At 44.6% G+C, this 21,444-nt stretch overlaps 1 protein-coding gene across 17 annotated transcripts in view; it reads left to right on the top strand.

Annotated features, from left to right (window-relative positions):
• KCNMA1 (potassium calcium-activated channel subfamily M alpha 1) overlaps nucleotides 1–21,444 on the top strand; it is a 749,169-nt gene that overhangs the window by 496,272 nt on the left and 231,453 nt on the right. For 15 of the 17 annotated variants that reach the window (XR_007471407.1, XM_004273064.3, XM_049697232.1 and 12 more), the window contains exons 6-9: nucleotides 8,489–8,564; nucleotides 16,596–16,671; nucleotides 18,680–18,850; nucleotides 20,421–20,512. Coding sequence is in view for 16 of the 17 variants with exons in the window: in XM_004273064.3 (XP_004273112.1) it covers nucleotides 8,489–8,564; nucleotides 16,596–16,671; nucleotides 18,680–18,850; nucleotides 20,421–20,512 (415 nt within the window). In the remaining variant the exon portion in view is untranslated. Of the gene's footprint in view, nucleotides 1–8,488; nucleotides 8,565–16,595; nucleotides 16,672–18,679; nucleotides 18,851–20,420; nucleotides 20,513–20,619; nucleotides 20,712–21,444 lie in introns of all 17 variants that reach the window. The other 2 variants (XM_049697236.1, XM_004273063.4) reach the window with 1 other exon arrangement.

The raw sequence follows: 21,444 nt of genomic DNA, 5'->3' as shown, positions 1-21,444 counted from the left end.
TATGAAGAGACCTCTGTTTGATAGTCTAGCCCTGTAGTTTGTGTGTAGCTGTATCCATTCTTCTAAGAGTTGGCTTTTTAAAGTTTTGATGTTTAAAATTTTAATTTCTAAAATATCTAGTTTATCTTTGCTGAGTTGACATATTTTCTGACAATTCTTTGTTTTTCATTCAAACTTTTTCTAAAGTTGTTGCTTTGTTAACGTTGTATCATTAAGTGTAAATTGTGCTGGACTACGTGCCTTTCTTCAAAGAAAGCTTGACTTTCCTCAGATATTTGGTGATTCTTGATTTCGTGCTCTTTGGATTTGAGATTTTCTGTTAGCCTGTATTAGAACGCTGTCTTTGCTTAATGCACCTTGTCTGAGGAGTGATGGGGTGGGTATGTGGCAGTGTATTTTGGTCCAATAACTGGTCTTACAGCTTTCTCCTGAGAGTCACCAGTTCACGTGGGATATTGCTGTAACAACTACAATGCCCACACTTGCTGCTTTATCCTGGCTGCTCCTGTTTCGTACCCCAATCCATTAGTGAGTTGTCCCAGCCTCCCACTTCCCAGTGTTGGTCACCTCATTTCATCTTTTGAACAGTTGCTTTCTCCTTATCTATGATTTGGCCACCCCACCAGGCCCCACCAACCTGTCTTTGTGAAATTCCTTATCAAATGTATTGACCAAGAACATTTCTGATATGTTGTTTTTATTATGTTATATATATGTTTCTTACTATATATGTTATCAGGTTTCTCCGCCTTGCCAAGTTGATTTCCAACAGAATATCCACTTTTCGTCTACCATCGTTTTGTGGTTTTCTGTTAATGTGCTGTAGTTTCTCTTCCCTTCTTCCTGCCCTTGTGGGATTTTGCTGTTTTTTCCCCCCTTCAATATTATTTTAGTGAAGTTTTGAGAGGAGGCAGAGATAAATCATTCTGTCCAGTCTGTTAGGGTTAAGCAGAATGCTCTGGCTTCTTAATTGAATTCACAGATGAATTATCTATGTTGGTATTTTATGTAGAACTTTAGCATCACTAATCTTAGCTTATTTTACTTTTGTGTTTTGAGAGGCAGTTTTTGGTACCAGGTTATGATTATTTTATAACAAGTTTAATAGCTTTGCCTCTTTTTGTGAATCATGGAATAGTTTAGAGTTTCATTAAAATGTAAATGTTTTTAAAAATTTAATAAATCACATGGGTGCAAACTCTCTGAGGGGAAGATATTAATAAAAATTTCAATTTATATGTCAATTATCATCCTGTCATGGTTTTCTTTTTTGTGTGTATGAACTTACAAAGTTTACATTTTTTGGAAAGTCATCCCTCTCAGTGTGGATTTCAAATTTTATTAGCCTGAAATTGTGCATGACTTTATTTTCTATTTGTTTCCTTTTTTTTTTTTTTTTTGCGGTACACGGTCCTCTCACTGCTGTGGCCTCTCCCGCTGCGGAGCACAGGCTCCAGACGCGCAGGCTCAGCGGCCACGGCTCATGGGCCCAGCCGCTCCGCGGCATGTGGGATCTTCCTGGACCGGGGCACGAACCCGCGTCCCCTCCATCGGCAGGCGGACTCTCAACCACTGCGCCACCAGGGAAGCCCAGTCTGTTTGTTTCTTTATTGGATAAGCATGTGTTTTGTTTGTTTTATTGTTGTTATTGTTTGCCCCCATAAAATGATTTGAAAATTTTTATCACTTTTAATCTTTATTAGTTCTCTGATTATTCAAGTATAAACACTAAAGTAGAAATCATCTTTTCTTCTATGGTTGTTAAGACTACTTTTTTCCTAAGATCTTGAGCTGAATGCGTTATTTTATAAGTAATCTATTATTATACTATGGATTTTTTCTAATTTATAGTTAGCCAGTATGTTCTTTACAAGTAAAGAGAGTCCGCCTGCCGATGCGGGGTGGGGGCGGGTCGGGGGAGGGTGTGGGTTCATGCCCCGGTCCTAGAAGATCCCACATGCCGCGGAGCGGCTGGGCCCGTGAGCCATGGCCGCTGAGCCTGCGCATCCGGAGCCTGTGCTCCGCAAGGGGAGGGGCCACAACAGTGAGAGGCCCGCGTACCACAAAAAAAAGTAAAGAGACAGGGTGCTTAATGGATATAGTACTGGTTTTAGACTACTCAAGCGATTACTCAGGGAAAAGGCAATTTGCTAACTGTTTGGGGAAAAAAATAAAACTTGGTCCCTTTGGCCCACTATTAACCAAAATAAATAAATACGTCAAGATGGATTTACAAATTAAAGGTTAAAAGAAGAAAAGATACCCTAAACGGGGGGTTCCCACACTTGGCTGCACGTTAGAATCATGTGGGGAGTTATAAAAAATGTCTGCACCCAGGTTGTCACCCAGACCAATTAAATCAGAATATCTGAGGGTGGGAGATAGACACCAGTGTTATTCCAGAATTTCCAGGTGATTGCAGTGGCAACAAAGTCTGGGAACCCACGCCCTGCAGTTTTGTTTTCTCAGTTTGGTCTCTGACCAGAAACATCGGTGACATCGTAGAGTTGGTTAGATATGCAGAGCATCAAGGCCCATCTCAGACCCATGGAACAGAGTCTGAATGTTAACAGATCCCAGGCGATTCGTGTGCGCGTGGAATTTGAATAGCTGGTCTCTGAAGCAGGCTTAGCAAACGAGGCTCCATGGCCTATCTATTTGAATAAAATTTTACTGGAATACAGTCACGTGCATTCATTTACATGTCATTTACAGCAGAGTGGGTAGTTGTGATAGAACCTAAAATATTTACTTCCTGCTCATTTGTAGAAAAAGTTTTCAGTGCTTCTCAATGGTGATGGTTCATTAGAATCATCGAAGAGCTTTAGAATTCCCTCTGCCTGGCTGTACCTCAGACCCATTAAGTCAGAATTGGGGAGGAGGGAGTGAGACCAAGGTATCAATAATTCTTAAAGCTTCCCAGGTGATTTAAATGTGCAGCCAAGGTTCAGAACTCGCACCCTGAAGGTACAAAGAGAAAATGTCCATGCATTTTAAAAAAATCTGTTTTTTACGATGGAGGTGGCCATTTATAAATTTTAAAGCAAAGAAACAATGATGGAAGTCTGATATATTTGACCATATCACAAACTTTGGAATTCAGGGAAAAAAACAAAACAGAACACCTTAAGCAAAATCTAAGACTTAGGAAAGAAAGAAAAAAAAAAACTTTGAGCAAAATTAAAAGAAGAATGATGAACCGTGGGATAAAATATATAACATATAATATTCTCATTATGAAAGAGCTCAAATATAATAAAAGAATAAGATGAACCCACAGGTAATCTGGCAGAGACTATTATAAAGCACTTGAGAGAAGAAAATAAAATGACTAATAATTATGTGAAAACACAGTTGACTTCATTTGTTAACCTAGAAAAGCAGAATAAAACAGTGATGGGCTCTATCTGGGGTTGAGGCCTATCAAAGTGGGACTCCTACTTTCCTCCCTCCCTCCCTCTTTACTCCCTCCCTTCCTTTCCCTTCCTTCTTCCTGTCTTTTCTTAATCAGAATACTCGGTCTGATGGGGGTGTAGGCAAAGGGCATTTCCCTACTGACGGAAATGCGAATTGGTAGGAGAGTTTGGCAAGATGATCGCAAGTGCTGGAAGTGCTTACCTGAGTGCTGATGTTTGGAATCGGAACTGACTGACCAAAGGCTGTGCCGGGGCAGTGGTTACGAGCTTGGGTTTTGTGGCGTTACATAAATTTGGGTTGAAATTTGTGCTGTGCTGCTTACAAACTGTGTGCTGGACACATTCTCTAGCCTGTGTATCCTTAGCTATTTTCTTCGGTTGTATGGATTAAATAAGATAGAGCTAAAGATTTAGGCATGTAGAAATAATTAAAAAGAGCAGGTGATCAATCATAATAGATTTACATCATTGTCAACATCATCATTTTACCAGTAGTTTAAAGTAATAATAATACCACTTTTCTAACCAATACAAAGTACAGAAAGAGAGAGAAAAGTCCATTTTTATTACTTGACTATATAATAGAGAGTATTGATATGTAGAGAAGTTTACTATTTTTTGATCGTTTAAAGGAACTTGCTCATGAAACTCTCTAGACTTCTGGAGAGCATGATTAATATGTTATTTTCTTCTTCACAACTCTGTTATAGCCATTTTCTATTTCCTAAAAAATAATTTTATTTCAGAGATTTTAAATTATATAAAATAAATAATAAGAATATAGTGTTACAAAGCGAAGGAGATGAATAATTTGGCACTGCCCATCCCACTGCTTCCTTTTCTTGGCCTCTTTATGGAGTCTGAGGTTGCTGTCTGTCCTCTTTCAGGACCTCTCTGAGTATAGCAGCGTGACCATTGGTCAAGGCTCTTTCCCGGTTAGGCTTCTTCATATTTCCTAAGAGTGTCAGCCCTGGCCTCTGTCAGGTGAACTTTCAGTCATGGCTTTTCCCTTTAGAAAACAATGTGTAGCCTCAGAGTTCCAAATGCAGAGCCTCTAACCTTTAGCTCTCTGCCATCTAATTCTCAGAAGTCTGATTCATTCAGTTCAATTCAAGCAAGTAGTTACTGAGTATCCACCTTATGCAAGGCACTATTTTAGGTACATGGGATACAGCCGTGAACACAATAGACATCAATCCCTCCCCTCCTAGAGCTGGTGCTGTGGATAAGGAGACAGAAAGTAAACTACATAAATAAGTAAGATGCTCGTGCTTTATTCTGGAGAGAAAAATAAAGCAGTCAAGCAGAATAAAGAGTTTTTTTGGGGGGTGGGGTGGGGATGAGGGGGGAGTTGCACTTTTAGACAGAGTAGCCAGGGAAGATCTCCCTGAGAAAGTTATGTTGATTAAATACGTGAAGGAGGTGAGCGAGGGCATCATGTGGCCATTTGGGAAGGAGCATTCCAGGTAGAGAGAAGAGCATGTGCAAAGGCCCTGAGGCAGGAGCACCCGTACACAGTCAAGGATCACTGAGGAAGACGGCCAGATCAGAGGCAAAGTAGTATGAGTGAGGGCAAGAGGCTAGCAGGTCCAGAATGAGGGCTGGCTTTGCTTTAGGTTCTTGAAGGACTTTGACGTCTACTTTGTGTGGAATGTGGGCATTGGAGGATTTTGAGCAGAGGAACGGCATGATCCATTTTACCTGGTAACAGACTCACTCTGGCTACTGTGCTGAGAATAGACCACAGGTGGTCCAGGGGAGAAAGCAGTTCGGGAGATGCTGTGAGCGGTGGCCTGAAGGATAGACACTTCAGACCAAGCATTTCTCCAAAGTGTCTGACTTGATCTGAGGAGAACACGTAGACTGAATTTTTTTAGCCCTATGTAGAACTTTTTTTCTCATTTGCATTAGTGAAACCCAGTGACAGTGACCAGTACGAGGCAGTCAAATAAACAAAGCCCACCATTGTTCGGCCCGTGAGAATGTTGCTCCTGCATCACCCCAGGCCCCTTTGGCAGGCAGACATTTCTCTTGAGTCCCCCTCCTGGGATAACCTCTTCTCCTAAGAACCAGCTTATTTTCCTCCTTTGTTCATCTTAGAGTGCCTCCCTGCTTGCTTTCCTTGGGAAAGAGCTCAGACCTAGATCTACAGTTTATCTCTAGCGAGAAGATAGGACCTTGTGACTACTGCATTCTTTTTTTTTTTCCGACCTTTATTTTCATACACCTCAATTAAAAGAAAAGTTTTTATTCTATCTTATTTTTGTGAGTCGCTTTAAAGTATGACAAACAACAAACCAATAATGCAGGATGCAAAAGGCATTTCTTCACGATAAAAAGAAAGAAATCCCATTCAAAGCGTGGGCCATTTGTATTCAATTTTTGTTTCCATAAATGAAAGCGCTCTCTCTCTCTCTCTCTCTGTCTCTCTGTCTCTGTCTCTGTCTCTCTCCCTCTCTCTCTCTCTCTCTCTCTCTCTCTCTCTCACACACACACACACACACACACACACACACACACACACACACACACTTTTTCAGGATGAAACTATTAGCAGCTAATATGTTACTAAAGCATCCTTATATCCCTGACTGGTTTCAGTACTCACTGCCAGTCTTTTTCTACCTCGAGCTTCTAAATGTGTTATTTTACCTCCCAGCAACATGTGACAGTGATGCTGCAGTCAGATCAGCCATCCAGGTGGGGCTGGATGCTTCGGACCAACAGGAGAGTTTATTAACAATTCACTTTCCAGCCTGCACCACCCCCATTCTGATTAGTAAGACTTAACGAACTTCTTTGCAAATGTTTTGTTCAAACAATATATTTTCTGAGAACCTGGATATTTGAAAGTGTTTTTTGTTGCCCTTATACTGTTGAACAACTACTTGACAGGGCATAAAAATCTTGGGTCAGACTCTCCTTGTTTTAAAATTCTGCGTGTTGCACAGTCATTGCTTAACACTTACTGTTATGTAATGAGATCTTAACTGCCTTAATGGTAACCCTCTCCTCACCCTGACACTTTTTGATTTTGATATCTTCATTTATTTTAATACTTGAAATTTGAAGGGAAAGACAATAAGATACTTCTTGGTGTCAGTCTCTCAGAGCTAATCGTTCATTTTGCCTTTTAATCTCGAGTCATTTTTTTCATATCCAGAATGTTCGATCCTGTCATGTCCTGGCTGCTACTTATGATCTATGTGTTGCTTGCACTTCCCTTTGGAACACATTTTATTCATAGGTTGGATCTCTGTGATCTCCACTCCATTTCTGTTATCCTAAGTTCCATCTTTTGTCTTCCCGTTTCTCTGCCTTGTGAGATGACCTCTCCATTCTGTCCTCTGCCCCCCGTTGTTAGCAGTGTGAAGTCAACCTTTCATCAGCTCAGTTAGGACTGGGTTTTTGGCTCCTGAGACTTTTATTTCATCCACATCCCTTCTCATCTCTGTACTTTCTTGTTGAATAAAAGTAGTATGAATATCATTCAGAACAGAAGGCAGATGTTTTCTGAAAAAGTCTTCTGTCCGTGAAGGTAAATCCTTTTAGATGAGAAATTTTCCTCTTGAGCCATATCCTTTTGTCCCTCTTGAGCAGTGGGGTTTTTCCGTCTGTGGGCTTTAAGTTAGTTTTTCCTTGTCACCTTATGCTTGAACAAGGAGTAATCTAACTGAGCCCAATATGGAGCTGTTTAGGGGAGAACTTCCGGTCTGTCTCCTTTCCTTGATTCACCCTGGGGTCTCGAGAGAATCACCACCGCTTCTTCCCACCACTCTGCACGCCTCCCCGCTTTACTGCCTCACATACTGGGCCGAATAAACTCTCAGCCATGGACATCGAGCTGCCCGTCCACAACTTAGCCCACTCTGTGCTCAGCTCCACACATGGCACATGCGGAAGCTTAATAAAATGCTTTGAATCCCCTTGGGAGTGGGTGTGCTATTGAAAGTGTCTCAAAGCTGTAATAAAGTATTTTGTAAACAGTTTTCTTGCACAGCTGCCAAGATTCAAAGCCCATGAGTCATTCAGATTGTTTTTGACTCACAAATTTGATCTCAACAGAAGTACATTTTACCCAAGGCTATGAAAACACAACAATAATCTGTATTTTCTTGAATCCTCAACTGTGTCTTCCTTCCCCATTTCCTTCTCTCTCCTGCTACATAGAAACACTGGCTCTTCTTCTCCATTCAAGAGAGGTTGCTGATTTAGAATGGAGAAGCCTGTATCTTGACACTCAGTAAAAGTAGAATTATATAAGTTGTGAATCCTGAAGTATATGGGGTGTGATATTGTAATGATTTGATTTTTTTTTTGATTGGAAGAAAAATATAGAACCTTGTGGGAAACAGATAACACAGTGAGCTATACTCTTCATTTTATCAGAACGGCAGATAAAGATTGAAAAAAAAAAAAAGAAAATCCACCAAAGAGGTGAGGTTATCTGACTTGTTCCTAATCTGCTCTTAGCACAAGGGTTACCCTGAGCTATTCCCAGTATTTTTCAGAGACAGAATCCTGTCAGACAACCATGTAACTTAGAAATAGTGCTTTAAATCAGAGATGGGGGGCTTCCCTGGTGGCGCAGTGGTTGAGAGTCCGCCTGCCGATGCAGGGGACGCGGGTTCGTGCCCCAGTCCGGGAGGATCCCACATGCCACGGAGCGGCTGGGCCCGTGAGCCATGGCCGCTGAGCCTGCGCGTCCGGAGCCTGTGCTCCGCAACGGGAGAGGCCACAACAGTGAGAGGCCCGCGTACCGCACAAAAAAAAAAAAAAAAAAAATCAGAGATGGATGCATGAGAAAGCTCAGTAAACTGGGCTCTGCCCACCAGAATATCATCTGCAGTGGCTCCATGCAGGGCCCCTTTAATGAAACAGTCAGGTTACCAGCTGAGAGTAAACCAGTCAAGGACCAGGAGGAAGAGCTACATCCACGGTACGGGATGCTTCATTCTTCTGCAGGGATTTCATATCCCATTAACCTTGGCAGCTGTAAATCCAACGGCAGTGTGTGCACATTAAAACCACACATTGAAAGTAATGCATCTCTATTTCATTTCTCTTTCCAGGGTTGAGATTTTTAAGAGCTCTCAGGCTGATCCAGTTTTCAGAAATTTTGCAGTTTCTGAATATCCTGAAAACAAGGTAAGATGTTTTTTCTCATATTTTTTTTGTCGTTCTGGTCCCCAGTGCCACGTTGTAAATATCAGGTGTTGTGTACTTTCATCACAATAAAGTTAGAGTTCTCTTATGCACAGAGAGAGTGATCTAACACAGAAACCCAGGGGAGGCCTAGAGGTAGGGTCTTCTGCAGGGCGGGGACTCTATGGTAGAGAGAAAGAAACAGCTGTGTATGGGGGGAAGTAGAGACAGTTTTGGGGGACCTTGTGGGGTTGCTTGGACACCGGCCGCAGCACCATGGAGAGAGGCGCACAGTGGGTGAGGGATAGGTCTGTTCATTGATTGGGAAGTCCTTGCTCCCGGGTTTTAAATCACCCCTTTATTACATCACTAACGAAGAAATTGAACCTGGCCATAAAAGCAATGGAAGCAATGCTCTTTGAGAGGCAATCACAAACCTCATACGGCAAACAGAAAATCATTTCATTTCAAAGTACATTCTAGATGTTCACTTTATAGCCCGTGTAGCCCCTGGGGCTTGCTCTGTGAATTGCCTTCTGGGGAATATCTAAAAAACCGCCCGCCGAATGCACCATGACTACTTCTGTTAACTGTATTATGATCTGGAAAACACTACTGGACCAGGAGAAAAAAAAACCCCAGAGACCCCTTTCCTGAGGACCTGCAGGTTCTCAGAGCTGGCCGGAAACCAGGGCTGCCTTGATGAATAAACTAATAAAAGAGGTTGGATGTCCTTTAATGGAGAATAAGTACAGGTCATAAATTTCTCTCATAGGAAATTACACTTTGAGAAGCTCACTGCTAATGTTCCATTTCCTCTTTGGTTGGCCTTAACGTGTTTGATAAATGATGAAAAACAGGACATCTCTATGTTTGTGATTTGTAATTAATAAACCTGCATGTTGGGGGAGCCTGGATTCAGCATTGTTTTCCCAGTAACTGAGGCTGGGACTCAGCTTCCTGAGTATGTCACATCCAACAAACGTGACAGGCTTTCCTCTTTGGGTCTTAGTGTGTTTTGTTTATTTTCGTTTGTTTTCATTTCACATTGGTTTCCCCTCGCTAACTATTCATCTACGTGAATGGGGGAATAAATTCACTTCCTATTAGTCAAGTTAAAAAGAAAATAAGCGTCGAATGCCATGGAAATCTTCTACAGTGTGTCCCAACGCCCTTTACTTTCATTATCCTGGGGTCAGAATTGGTTGGCGCTCCATTTAGTAGTGTATACTATTATTAACATAGACTGAATATTGTTATTCTTCGTATTTCTTCTGAGTGACAGTAACCTTCATTTCTACCTTTCTATGACTTTTCTATGCAAGGGACTCATATTCCTCTTGAAATTAAAATGGTCAACAAAGCTAGCAGTCCTCAAGTTTTGCCTGTATCATATTTGCTCCACTACACTGTATTTTTACAGGTGGACTTGGTGAGGACCCAGTGGCAATCCCAGGAGCTGTATTTAAGAGATACTTGTGGGGACGGTGTTACGTGGAGTCATCCACACTGTCTAACCTGCTATAGTGCCTCTTTCTCCCTGTCTCGAGTTTACTTGTTTAGGGGGCTTTCAATCTTCTGACGCCAGCATTTTAAGAAGGTGCCATTACTCTGAGGAATAACATGGAGAGAACTGTGTTCTCACCTGCCTCGTACTCCATGTGGATCTTTCCTGGACTTGGGAGAATGATAAGCCATCTGAGTAAACTATCTTTTTTTTTTTCTTTTTTTTTGCGGTACGCGGGCCTCTCACTGTTGTGGCCTCTCCCGTTGCGCAGCACAGGCTCCGGACGCGCAGGCTCAGCGGCCATGGCTCACGGGCCCAGCCGCTCCGCGGCATGTGGGATCTTCCCGGACCAGGGCACGAACCCGTGTCCCCTGCATCGGCAGGCGGACTCTCAACCACTGTGCCACCAGGGAAGCCCTGAGTAAACTATCTTTTTCTAGGCTTTTGCCAAGAGACCCGCCAACTTCCCATTCCTTAGAAAAGACTCCTTTCCTCTGGATGCAGGAAATAACGCTTACATCCCTGGGGAAACATTCCACCTGATGACTCCACAATTATGGGGGTTCATTCTCCCAGTGCAGAGGGGGACAATCTGAAGCAGCGAGTGAGGGAAAGAGGTGACTCTACGTTGGGAGGGTCACGGGGTGGCAGGCTACTGGGATGTCTGCCATCCTAAGCCCCCAGCAGCATTTCCCCAAGCACCCCACTTCCCACAGAATTAAGCTCCTTGTCTTGTGGGAGGGTGGTTTCCATGACAACCACACACTTGGATTGTCCCAGTTCCTGTCACAACCAGGGACAGCATCAGGGTGAATTCAAGCCTGAATTGAGCCCCCATTTGTGCAGCAGCGACACGGGTGCCGGGATTGAGTCCTACTTTCAGAGAGCTCCCTGGGGGAGGACTGACCCACAGTGCGGTTGGTGCTCAGGGTACAGGTACCCCCAGGGCTTGGGAGGCATGGAGGGGAGTGATTAAGTGGGGCTCGGCATAAGTGCGAGGCAGTCAGGGATCTTTTCAAGGCAAAGGGGGTGTCTTCGGTGAGCCTTGTAGACAGCCAGGTGTCATTCTGGTGGTGCTGGAGATTAGGCGTGTGAGAGGGAAGGGAGAGTGGGGTGACTTCCAATCAAGGAAGCTGCAGGAAAGCACGTAGAACATGGCTCTTGGGGGAACGTTGAGCAATTCTGTGCTCTTGGAGACTGGGGTTTCCATGGTAGGAAAAGAGAAAGATGAGATCAGGAGGGCAGGGAGAGGCCCGATGGCACAGATGGAACCTTCATCTGATTATGGGAACTCGGGAGGTCTAGAATAGCTCTCTGAGCCCATTCCCTCTCCAGCTGCCTGGCTGGTCACGGCCCCTTCCTTCTGGGAGCCCCAGGCACAGATCCCGCAGGCTCTGCCGCAGAGAAGCAGAAGCCTTGGTCCTTGTAGGGCTTCGTACCTTGAGGGATTTTCTGGTAACGCCTCTGTACTTTGCTGCTTTCACAGGGACCTTCCAGGAGGGTGGGTGGAGCCCCATCATCATCTTTCCGGGAGTTTTGTATGACTTTCTCTAGCGGCCAGTCCCCAGCAACCTGGGGTATTGGGTAGCGGTGGAGACATTGAAATGTGATTTGAAATAATGATATGAAATTGTGGTTTCATGTTCCATTCTTCGGCTGCCTCTCCTGGCCCAAAGTGGGAAGAAACAGGGCAGAGAAATATATGGGGGGGGGGGTTGCGGAGAGAAAGAGAAAGAGGGGTGGGGAAAGAGGGAGACAGAAAGGATGAAGAGGAGATCAGGAAAAAGATGACAGAGTGAACACGATGACAGAGAAAACAGAAAGTCACAGTAACGGGACAGCATCAAGGTCATTCCCCAAACTGCCAGCCAGCAGAAGGGCCTCAAAGGCTCCATGTCCTATAAATGGCATAGTGAAGGGGCCACTGGGAGACCTCGTGCCACTGTCCGAGCTTTTGGGAGTTCCTCAGCTGCCCAGCAAACTGGCAAGCAGCCTCGTACAGTCAGAGCAAAGGAAGCAACTCTGTCTAAAGGCTGTCATTCCATACCTCATTTAGTGCTGATGATGGAGATATAGATACTTACGATGGGGACATGGGGCACCTAGTGCTTTTTTTTAAAAAAAAAAAAAGGTAGTTGCCTTAACTGTTTCCTCTGATTATTAAAGTGTAGTGTAAACATTTCAACAATATAGGAAAGGATAAAGCACAGTTTCCTCAGCACCATCGATGCTGAGATAACCTCACTAATGTTCTACCATGTCACTTCCATTTCCCACGTAGCATGCCACTCTTTGTATGTACCATCATTTACCTAAACAACACATTTTTTTTGACATTTTGGAAACTGAAATCACTGCACTACATATATTACCTCAGAAACGGCTCCAAGGTTAAAGTTCTTGAAAAGGGTAATCTGTGTAGAGACTGCAGGCAGAGGCCACATCGTGAAGGTTCTCAGATGTCATGGATTTGACTCGGAGAGCAAGGAAGAGTCGTTGAGGGGTTTGGGCAGGAGAGGAACGTGGTCAGATTTACATTTTAGAAAGATCCACTGTTCCACCAGTTGTATAGAGAGTGGGTCTAAAACGTCTGAGCCCTAGACCGTGAGACTAGTCACGAGGCAGTTGTCCAGGCAGGTGGTACTAGGGGCTGGCCTTCGGAGAAGAGGGAGAGGGATGGAGAGAGATTTAAGGGTTAGAATTGACAGGACAACCACACACTTGGATTGTCCCAGTTCCTGTCACAACCAGGGACAGCATCAGGGTGAATTCAAGCCTGAATTGATTTCGCTTCGCTCTGTGTCTTATAGTTCAGGCCATTCATTCCCGTGGGGTACAGTGCAGTTGACTTTGAGGGGATTGTACATCTGTCCAGCAAACGTAACAATAAAACAAAATAAGGGCATTGGCACCTGTCTCTATTCTCAGCCAGAAACAGAGGAAAATACTCGTCAAGTAGAACAGAGATAAATTCGTATTGCTTTTTGGAAAGAGGTGATGCTTTCAGTCTCAACCCATACATGACTTGTTAAATACACTGAGAGCAGAGATGGCCCTCGGTGGTTCTGGGTTTTCAGCTATAATCTTGGAAAAAGACAGACATTCATTCTTGCAGTATCTACAGAGACAGACTCTCTCTCCCAATATCTACGGAGTCCTAAAAAAGGTCTCTGATCTATAAGAACAGAGAAGTCTCTGTGCCTGCCCATGGACGATGATTCACTGTATCCACTGATACAAATTACTCTAATGGCTAGTGAGAACTCGTGGGGCAGGACCCAGAAATGATCATGGAAAACACAAAAATGAAGTTAGGTTCTCATGCTAACGTCACAATCTATCCCTTATCCTGAGGGGGGCTAGAACCTGAATAGTTCCAATCACTCTAACCATTGGGAACTTGCCCTTTGGTTCAGACCCCTGGGCTTGGCCCTGAAGTCTATGACTATCTCCAGTGGCCTCTTGCCATGCAGAGCCCACAACCCTGTCCTGCAAACCCCTTCCCTCTTTCCAAGGAGCCCTCTTCAGCTTGGTGAGGTTCAAATTTCAGAATATGGAGAAAGTCCACCAAGAGTTAATCTTGTGTCTCTTGCACAGAGCTTGTAGATGATTGCCTGGTCATAGAGTTTCATTTGAAAAGCAAATTCCTAATACTGGGCATCTCTAATGATGCAGATGCCATAAAAAATAATCAGATTTCAGTGCTAAATAGGGACTCTTTCAGCAACAATGATTAAATGTTCTCTACACAACAGAGAGCTCCCTTAAGTACTATTAATATCCCTGTGACAATCAGAGATTAATAATCACCATATAAGGTCATTTTTCCAAAGCACCATGAGGCTCGGAGACTCCAATAGTTGTGATCTCTCAAGAGGGCCCCACATGGTTATTGGTGGGACACTGCTTTGATCAGACTTCAAGGATCCAGGGCTGTGTAAGTGGATCACCTTGGCGCTTAATTATCTTCTGAGAAAATGAACATTTCCCTGAGATCTCTCCCTTTGCCACTGGGTACCCGTCCCTCATCAGTCTCTCTCTCTCCAAGGTTAATGCACCTCAGAGGGCCTAAAAGGCAGAGACAGGGAGGTTCTGCTTTATTTTGGCTTCCTCTTGAGAAACTAGTTGGGGACAGGATGTGGTGATAGCCTCTATCCTCCCTGGGGCAGTAGCCTCTGGCCCTCTTCATATCCTCAACACACAGCTTCACTTTCACAACAAGGAAGACTTTCTGGTGGATCCCAGGCTGTGACTGTTCTCCACTGTAGTGGCCAAGAGGGCAGACTCTGGAGCCAAACTGCCTGGGTTCAAGTCCCAACTCCGCTGCTTACTGCGTTGAACTTGGGTCAGTTTCTTAACCTTGGGACCGCCTCATAGAGTCATTATGAAGATTTGATGAGTTAATATACGTGAAGCACTTAAAATGGTGGTGCACATGGTAAGCCCTGTGAAAGAACTGTGTTAGCCATTCTTATCACTGTGATCTTAAACTCTTAGAAGTTAAACCATTGGTTTCCCTTGAGAAAGAGGTGGGAGTGGCCGGAGATCAATCCATCCAGGATGATGGGCTGAACCACGCTGTGGGCAGTGTTAGGCCCCTCTGGGGAGATTGAAAGAGATAGAGCTCTTTTCTGCACGAGGCAGGTGGGAACACAAGAGTCAAATAGAAATCTGAAACGATGCCTTAAGACAGCCAATGAATAGCTGGAGGTGAAGGAGACGTAGGTCACTTTGTATTGGGTGTGGGTAGAACCACTTCAAGGAAGAGGTAGGGACTGAACCAGGCTTTGAAGAAAGGGAAATACTTGGATAGATGGGGAGGGCTTTCGAGCTGAGTAATAACATAAACAAAGACTTGGTGAGTAAGTCTGGCTGTGATGGAAGTTGCCAGGTTTGTGTAGAAAGAATCATGGTAGGAGGACCTGAACCTTCAGAGGGTGTTGAAGGTGGGAATTTGGACCTAATATTTTACTCAACAGGAGCCTTTGGACAGGGCAGCGACCTGCTGACAACAGTGGTTGAGGAGCTGTACACCCAGTAGGAGTGAACGGGGTGAAGGCAGATGGGACGAGTACAGAGGGGAGACCAGCTCACTCAGTGCAGATTCTTAGAGGCCCTGCTGTGCACCAGGGACTCACTGCTCCCAGGGTCCCTGCCGACAAGGCCCCTACTGTAAGGGAGTTAAATATCTCGTGAGTGGCAATCGATCTTCCTCACGGAACACTGGTGGATGCTGAAGTTTTTAGGTATAAGGTTGTTGGGGAATAGGATATTCATATGGTCTCAGAGTCCCACTCCCCAGATGGCATATTAATTACAAAGGGAAATGGGCGCCTCTCAGTGGCGCCATCTGGCGTTTCCACCTTCACCAGGTGACTGGACCTGGTGCAATTGAGTTGGAATTTCCTGATGTGATGCCATCCCAGGCGGGTATTCTCAAAAGACCTATTGAAACAGGATCTGTTCAGGCGGGAACAGTCAGACAAGTCCAGAATATGGGACATTCTGGATGAAAGCTGGCCTGGGTGCACAGAAAATTAAATTGGCACTAAAGACAGATTTAAAAGGGTGTGTGTATTGGTTGGGGGTGGGTGTGTTACTTACACATTAAAGGAGAATAAAGCAGAGAATGGCAAACTGAGTAGCCATTACTACTTAGGCCAGTCAGCCCGCTGCCTGTCTTTGTGAATAAAGTTTTCCTGGAACACTGCCACACCTATTCCTTTACAGGTTTCCCAAGGTGCTTTTGTGCTCCAGCAGCAGAATTGAGTAGTTGCAACAGAGACTTTCTGACCCAGCGAAGCCTGAATATTTACTATCTGTCCTTTTATTAGAAAAGCTTCCTGACCCCTAGATTAAAGCCACATAATAATCAAATGCAGCACATGAACCTTGATGGCTTCCTGAGTCAGGGTGAAAACGTGAAAGCATCAGTAAAGCTAATTTCGGAGCAACTGGAGATATCTAGATTGAGAGTACCTATTAGATGATGTTACTGAATCCATGTCAGTTTCCTTAGGCAGGACAATTGTATTATGATTGTCTTGCACAGTGTCCTCCTTAGGTGTTCAGTGCTGAAGTATTCAGGGGGTTGTGTCATGATGTCTACAATGTGCTTGTAAATGGTTCAGCCAGGAAAAGGCAAAAAAAAAAGAAGAGAAAATGTATAGAGATAAAGCCAATGTAGCAAAATGTTAACTGGTTAATCTAGGTGAAGGGCATCCAAGTGTTCATTATATTGTTCTTTCACTATTTCTGTAGATTTAAAGATTTTCAAAATAAAAATTAAGAAAACATTTTAAACCATCAGAGGGCTTAATTGAGGGACAGCTTTCAGTAGCTCAGAAGTCATCTTCCTATAGGCTCTGGCCTGAGCTCCTTATGCCACCTTTCAGATCCTTCCCTTATGGTGGCTCTGGGGGGTTGGGCATGGGAGTGGGCACTAGAGAGGCTCTGTTCCTCTGGAAGGCAGCCCCAAGTGAGTCTTCTTCTGTAACTTGGGGATTTTGCTTGTGTCTTTTGCACAGTAATTCCATCAAGCTGGTGAACCTGCTCTCCATATTTATCAGCACGTGGCTCACAGCAGCCGGGTTCATCCACTTGGTAAGTATCCTTGAAGACGCTTCAGTGCTGGCGTTTCTGGAACAAGGCCCTCTCTGAGTCATTTTATTACCTGGGAGACAAACTTCAGCCCAGCTGTAGAATGCAAAAAAAAAAAACGAGAAGCAACTGCACAGTTGTCTAAATTTCCAATCCTTTTACCCCAAACTAGTTCCAGACGGTGAGTCACGGTCACACCCTTCACCTGCGTTTTTCAGCTCACCTGTATTGCTATGGGGGCCCTTTCATTGCTTTTTTTTTCCTGTCTGCAATAACCCCAGACAACCACAAGATGGCAGTGCTTCCTCAGCAATCACCAGAAAAGGTTGGCGACCAGGTTGCACGTCTGGCTCCCATCTCTTAGTAAACAACAAATACAGATTCCTCAATTTCCCTCCACTTGCCCCTTACAAAAAGCCCTCTTCGATTCTTTGGCCTGATTGCTTGTCAAGTTATTTCGTGTCTCAAAAATGTTAATTCTTTTAAATTAACGACTCCAAAGCCTTATATTATTGTCAAGCTGTTCTCACCTTCCCAGGGCAGATTTCTGCCTGCTTTCTAGGGAGCATAGCTATTGTGGGAAGTGTGTTTCAAACAAACACAAACGTTTAATGCTGGAAGGAGCCTCATCTAACTTGGAAGCTTTGGGTAAAGGTGCCTTTCCCTTGCTGAGCCTCCGTCCTCATAAGGGGTGGAAGGAAGCATTGTTACCCCTCCCTCCTGTTGGGATTTTTGTAATTCTCATCGGAAGGAAGACTGCCGGGCAATCACTCGGTCACTAGATCTGGTGGTTTCCCACCCACTCCTTTATGCTGATGGTATCCTTGGCTGAAATCACCCGTAGATAATCACTCTAATTCTGCCAAGTGCCAAAAATCACAGATACGGAGGGTTCATTGGCTGTTTTCAATAAGCAGTGGCCTCACCTTACTATTGTGTGAAGTACCTTCTGCTTCACCAGGAAACCTCCATGAAAAGGGCACATTGAGGACAAGCATTGATGTGTGAAAGAGGCCAGAGTTGGAGGCCCGGGGGTGAGGGGGCCTGGGGCTGCCCATCCGCAGGGACCACCCTGGCAGGTCACAGGCGTTGGCCATCCAGTGGATTGTAGGGCTGGACCTCTCTCCTCTAAAGTGTCTCTCCTGCCTGCCTCACAGCTTTGTCGGCAGATCATAGATGATGGGAGGATAGCAAGTGTTTGTGAGCCTAAAGCAGAGATGGGCCAACTGCAACCCTGGGGCAGAAGCTCTCCACACCTGTTGCCTCTGCCCGATTTCCTGCTGACCCTGCAGAGTTGAGTTGTTCCTACAGAGAGCAGGGAACCCGGTAGTCCACAAAGCCAAAAATATTGACCATCTGGCCCTTTACAGACTAAGCTTGCTGGCCCTAGGTCTACAGGGTGTGCAGATGGAGATAGTTCTCATGAGCTCGCTTTTTGTGCTTCCAAGGGAGTTTTCTGCAGTTTGCAGGGCAGAGCCATCACTGGTCTTCTGCAAAGCAAGGAAAGCCTAGTCAGACTGCAAGGGATGCTCTTTGGGGTTCGCTCGTATGATCTGAAGGAGCAAGGTCCCTCGGGCAGCTACTTGGTCAAAACAATGAAAGGAGGAGGTCCCTTGTGGGAAGGTCCAGAATTTCTTTGGGACTGAGCAGGAACTCAAGAGAAGGGCCTCTTTGGCCCTTTAGTGCATTGCCTCTAGCCTCACGTGGCTAGAGGCAATGCCCTAAAATTCAGCTGGCCTCAGATCTTTCTAACAATGAGAAGAAAATGGACTCTGGATATGTTCCTCAGTTCCTTCCCCTCTCTGCCCCGATCAGCTGGGCAGGCGCATCGGTGTGGCTTTCACTCCACCTTCTCCACTACCTGCTCAGAGGTTGTAAGCGTTACTTACAGAGCTCAGTTCAGGCCAGCAAACTCCCCGGGCCGAGGGTGCCGTGCGTCCAGAAACAACCTAGATGCCGGAGCTTCTGTGTTTCTGGTTTATCACGCCTGTAATGTTCTTCCTTCCTCTAGGTGGAGAATTCAGGGGACCCATGGGAAAATTTCCAAAACAACCAGGCTCTTACCTACTGGGAATGTGTCTATTTGCTCATGGTGACCATGTCCACTGTTGGTTACGGGGACGTTTATGCAAAAACCACGCTCGGGCGTCTCTTCATGGTCTTCTTCATCCTCGGGGGACTGGTAAAAACTCTTTCTTACAATGTTGATTTTTGTGGTCATTAATATTTTTCTATTATCCGTTTTCTGGAAGCTGTGTATTTGAGACTGTGTTTCTGCACTGGAGGCAAGCGACTGCCTTAGTGTTAAAATCCGGTTAAAGTCAATCCAAACGCCATGGTGACTTTTCTGCATATTTCTTTGGTATATTGGATTTGCTACCCTGAGACCCAGGCATGGTATCCTTGTGAGGGACAGCCATTTAGCCCGGAGCAAACCTAATTGTCTTAAGAAAGTGATGCTCACTGATCAAGTGAGAGTGTCTGTGCCTTTGTAATGTAATTCAGCCTCTGATATTCTGCAAGGACACTGCTGTCAACTGACGGGGGTAGATACTGTTGATACTCTGTAGACAGTTTGCGGTTTCAAGAGCTCCCTGCCCCCTTCCCCCTCCCTCAACTTCCAACAAACACTGTGGCTGGGGCCTTGCTCTAAAGAGGAGTGTCCCCACCCCGGAGGAAGGAGAGCCCGCTGGTCTCCTCTGGATGGACATCATTACGTGAGCAGAGTATGGTTTTGTAAACAGCCAACCAACTCCCTTACACGGTTTTTTCCCTCCCCCTCTTTAAGTCAGAAAGTTGCACTATTTACTCTTCTGCTCTGTGCAGATCGTCACGGTGGTTTATGATGTGTTGTGCTTTTCAAGAGGGGTTTCTGGCAACTCATCGGTGGTGGCTGCATTTTGTCTTTCAAAGTAGCTCATTTGACGTTTAGATTTTTGCTGTGTGTGAGGTAAGTGATTAAAACCCTAAACTCACACACAGCTTTCACACATGTACACCGCACGTGCATTTATTTAATGCATCCGCATCTCTGTTGTGTATGCATGTGGCATATACATTTGAAAAATGTATATAAATGTACGTGTGGTGTGTACATCAGCACAGTGTCTCACAGCACCCGTGAGGTCCCTGCAGATGAGACCCCTTTATCCAGCCACAAGCACAATGTTTGTTGGACAAAACATGGCAGATTTGTGTTTCTCCTTGCTGTCCTTTCCTATGTGATTTCTTAAATTTACGTTTTGTGCTTTTTAGTGATTTTTTTTTTTTTAGTGGAAAAGTTTATATATTTTTAAATCCTCTTTTGGTGTTTATTGTCTTTAATCGTTCATAAAGGCATAGATTCTCATGTGAACTATAATTAGAAAGAAAGGGCTTCTCTTGAAATAATGTGTGTGTGTGTGTGTGTGTGATTTTTCCAGCATGCGTGCATTCTCATTTCTATTCAGGAAGAAGAACTAGATATCAATTTATTTATTCCTGTCTCCTTTACATTTTTCTTGACTGTGATTTTTTTTTTTTTAGTTGTCTAGGTTGGCTAATGTTTGTTTTGTCCTGTGTATTTTCAGGAGCTTGCCCTTTTTGTGCTTTTATTTATTTTTTTTTTTTACAACCTAACGTATTAATATGTACCTTTGCAGTTCTAGCCCTTTTGTGTTTTCAGATCTTAATACCCCCCACTTCTGAAAAGGTCACCCCCTTTCTTTGGCCTGTCTTTTTAGTCTCTCTTCTGTCTCCTATCTTTTCCTCAGGCCATGTTTGCCAGCTACGTCCCTGAAATCATAGAGTTAATAGGAAACCGCAAGAAATACGGGGGCTCCTATAGTGCGGTTAGTGGAAGAAAGTAAGTATGCCAAGAGGTTTTGTTGCTTCCACTGCAGTAGAATCCTCTCTGCATGCCATTTTTTTTTTTTTTTTTTTGGCTCTCGTTTCTTTGTTTCATGCATGTAGGCAATGTTTGCCCGCTACGTGCCCGAAATTGCTGCTCTCATCCTGAATCGGAATAAATTCGGCGGGACTTTTAACAAACATGGAGGCAGAAAGTAAGTCAGTTGCATTAAAAAAGATGTGGTTGAGTGACTTTCAGAGCCCCTGTGGCGGAGACACCTGAATCCTGCCCCTCCCCACCACCCCGAAGAGCCACATTCTGTGTGGGGTGTGATGTCAGAATTACCCCCGTGAAGTTATCACACGTGGACCAACTCCTGAGGCTTGTTCCCATTCACAACTCCCTTCCCCCCCACATCTTTCCAAGAGACATGACAGATGTATCCTGGAAGGGGTCCACGTGTAACTGGGGCCATACTTTCTGTTCTCATCCCTAACACGTAAACCCAGCTCACTCATTCTTTATATTCATTAGGTGAGTGATTACATTCCGGTCCCTCAGATGAAACTGATGCCATCGTATGGGGTTTTTGTGCAGCCGTAACATGGGCTCCTACTCTCACAGGGAAGTCCTAAGGAGGGCAAGATCGAGGTCACCTTGGCACTGTGGCCACCGGGGAACCAGTTCTCTAGCTAGGAGGCACCGAGCTTGTCCTCAAAGGGAATGATTACTCAGTTGAAATTCCTTCTTGGCAGGAAATACTAGATTTATGGTACGTCAGGGTACGGTACGCTCTTCCTGATGCATCTTTTGTTTGGCTTCCCATTCGTGAATGCTTTCTTATTGGGGACTGTTTCATTTTGTGCTCGCATCATTTTGTCAATATCAGTGTCAATGTGTGGGTCCGTTGTCAACCGGAAGTTTTACTCCTAAGTAGATGGCAGGGC

Source organism: Orcinus orca, chromosome 14, assembly GCF_937001465.1.
Source record: "Orcinus orca chromosome 14, mOrcOrc1.1, whole genome shotgun sequence".
NCBI lineage: Eukaryota > Metazoa > Chordata > Mammalia > Artiodactyla > Delphinidae > Orcinus > Orcinus orca.
Note: the sequence above shows the minus strand (reverse complement) of the source record. Positions and strands in the feature narration are given on the sequence as shown.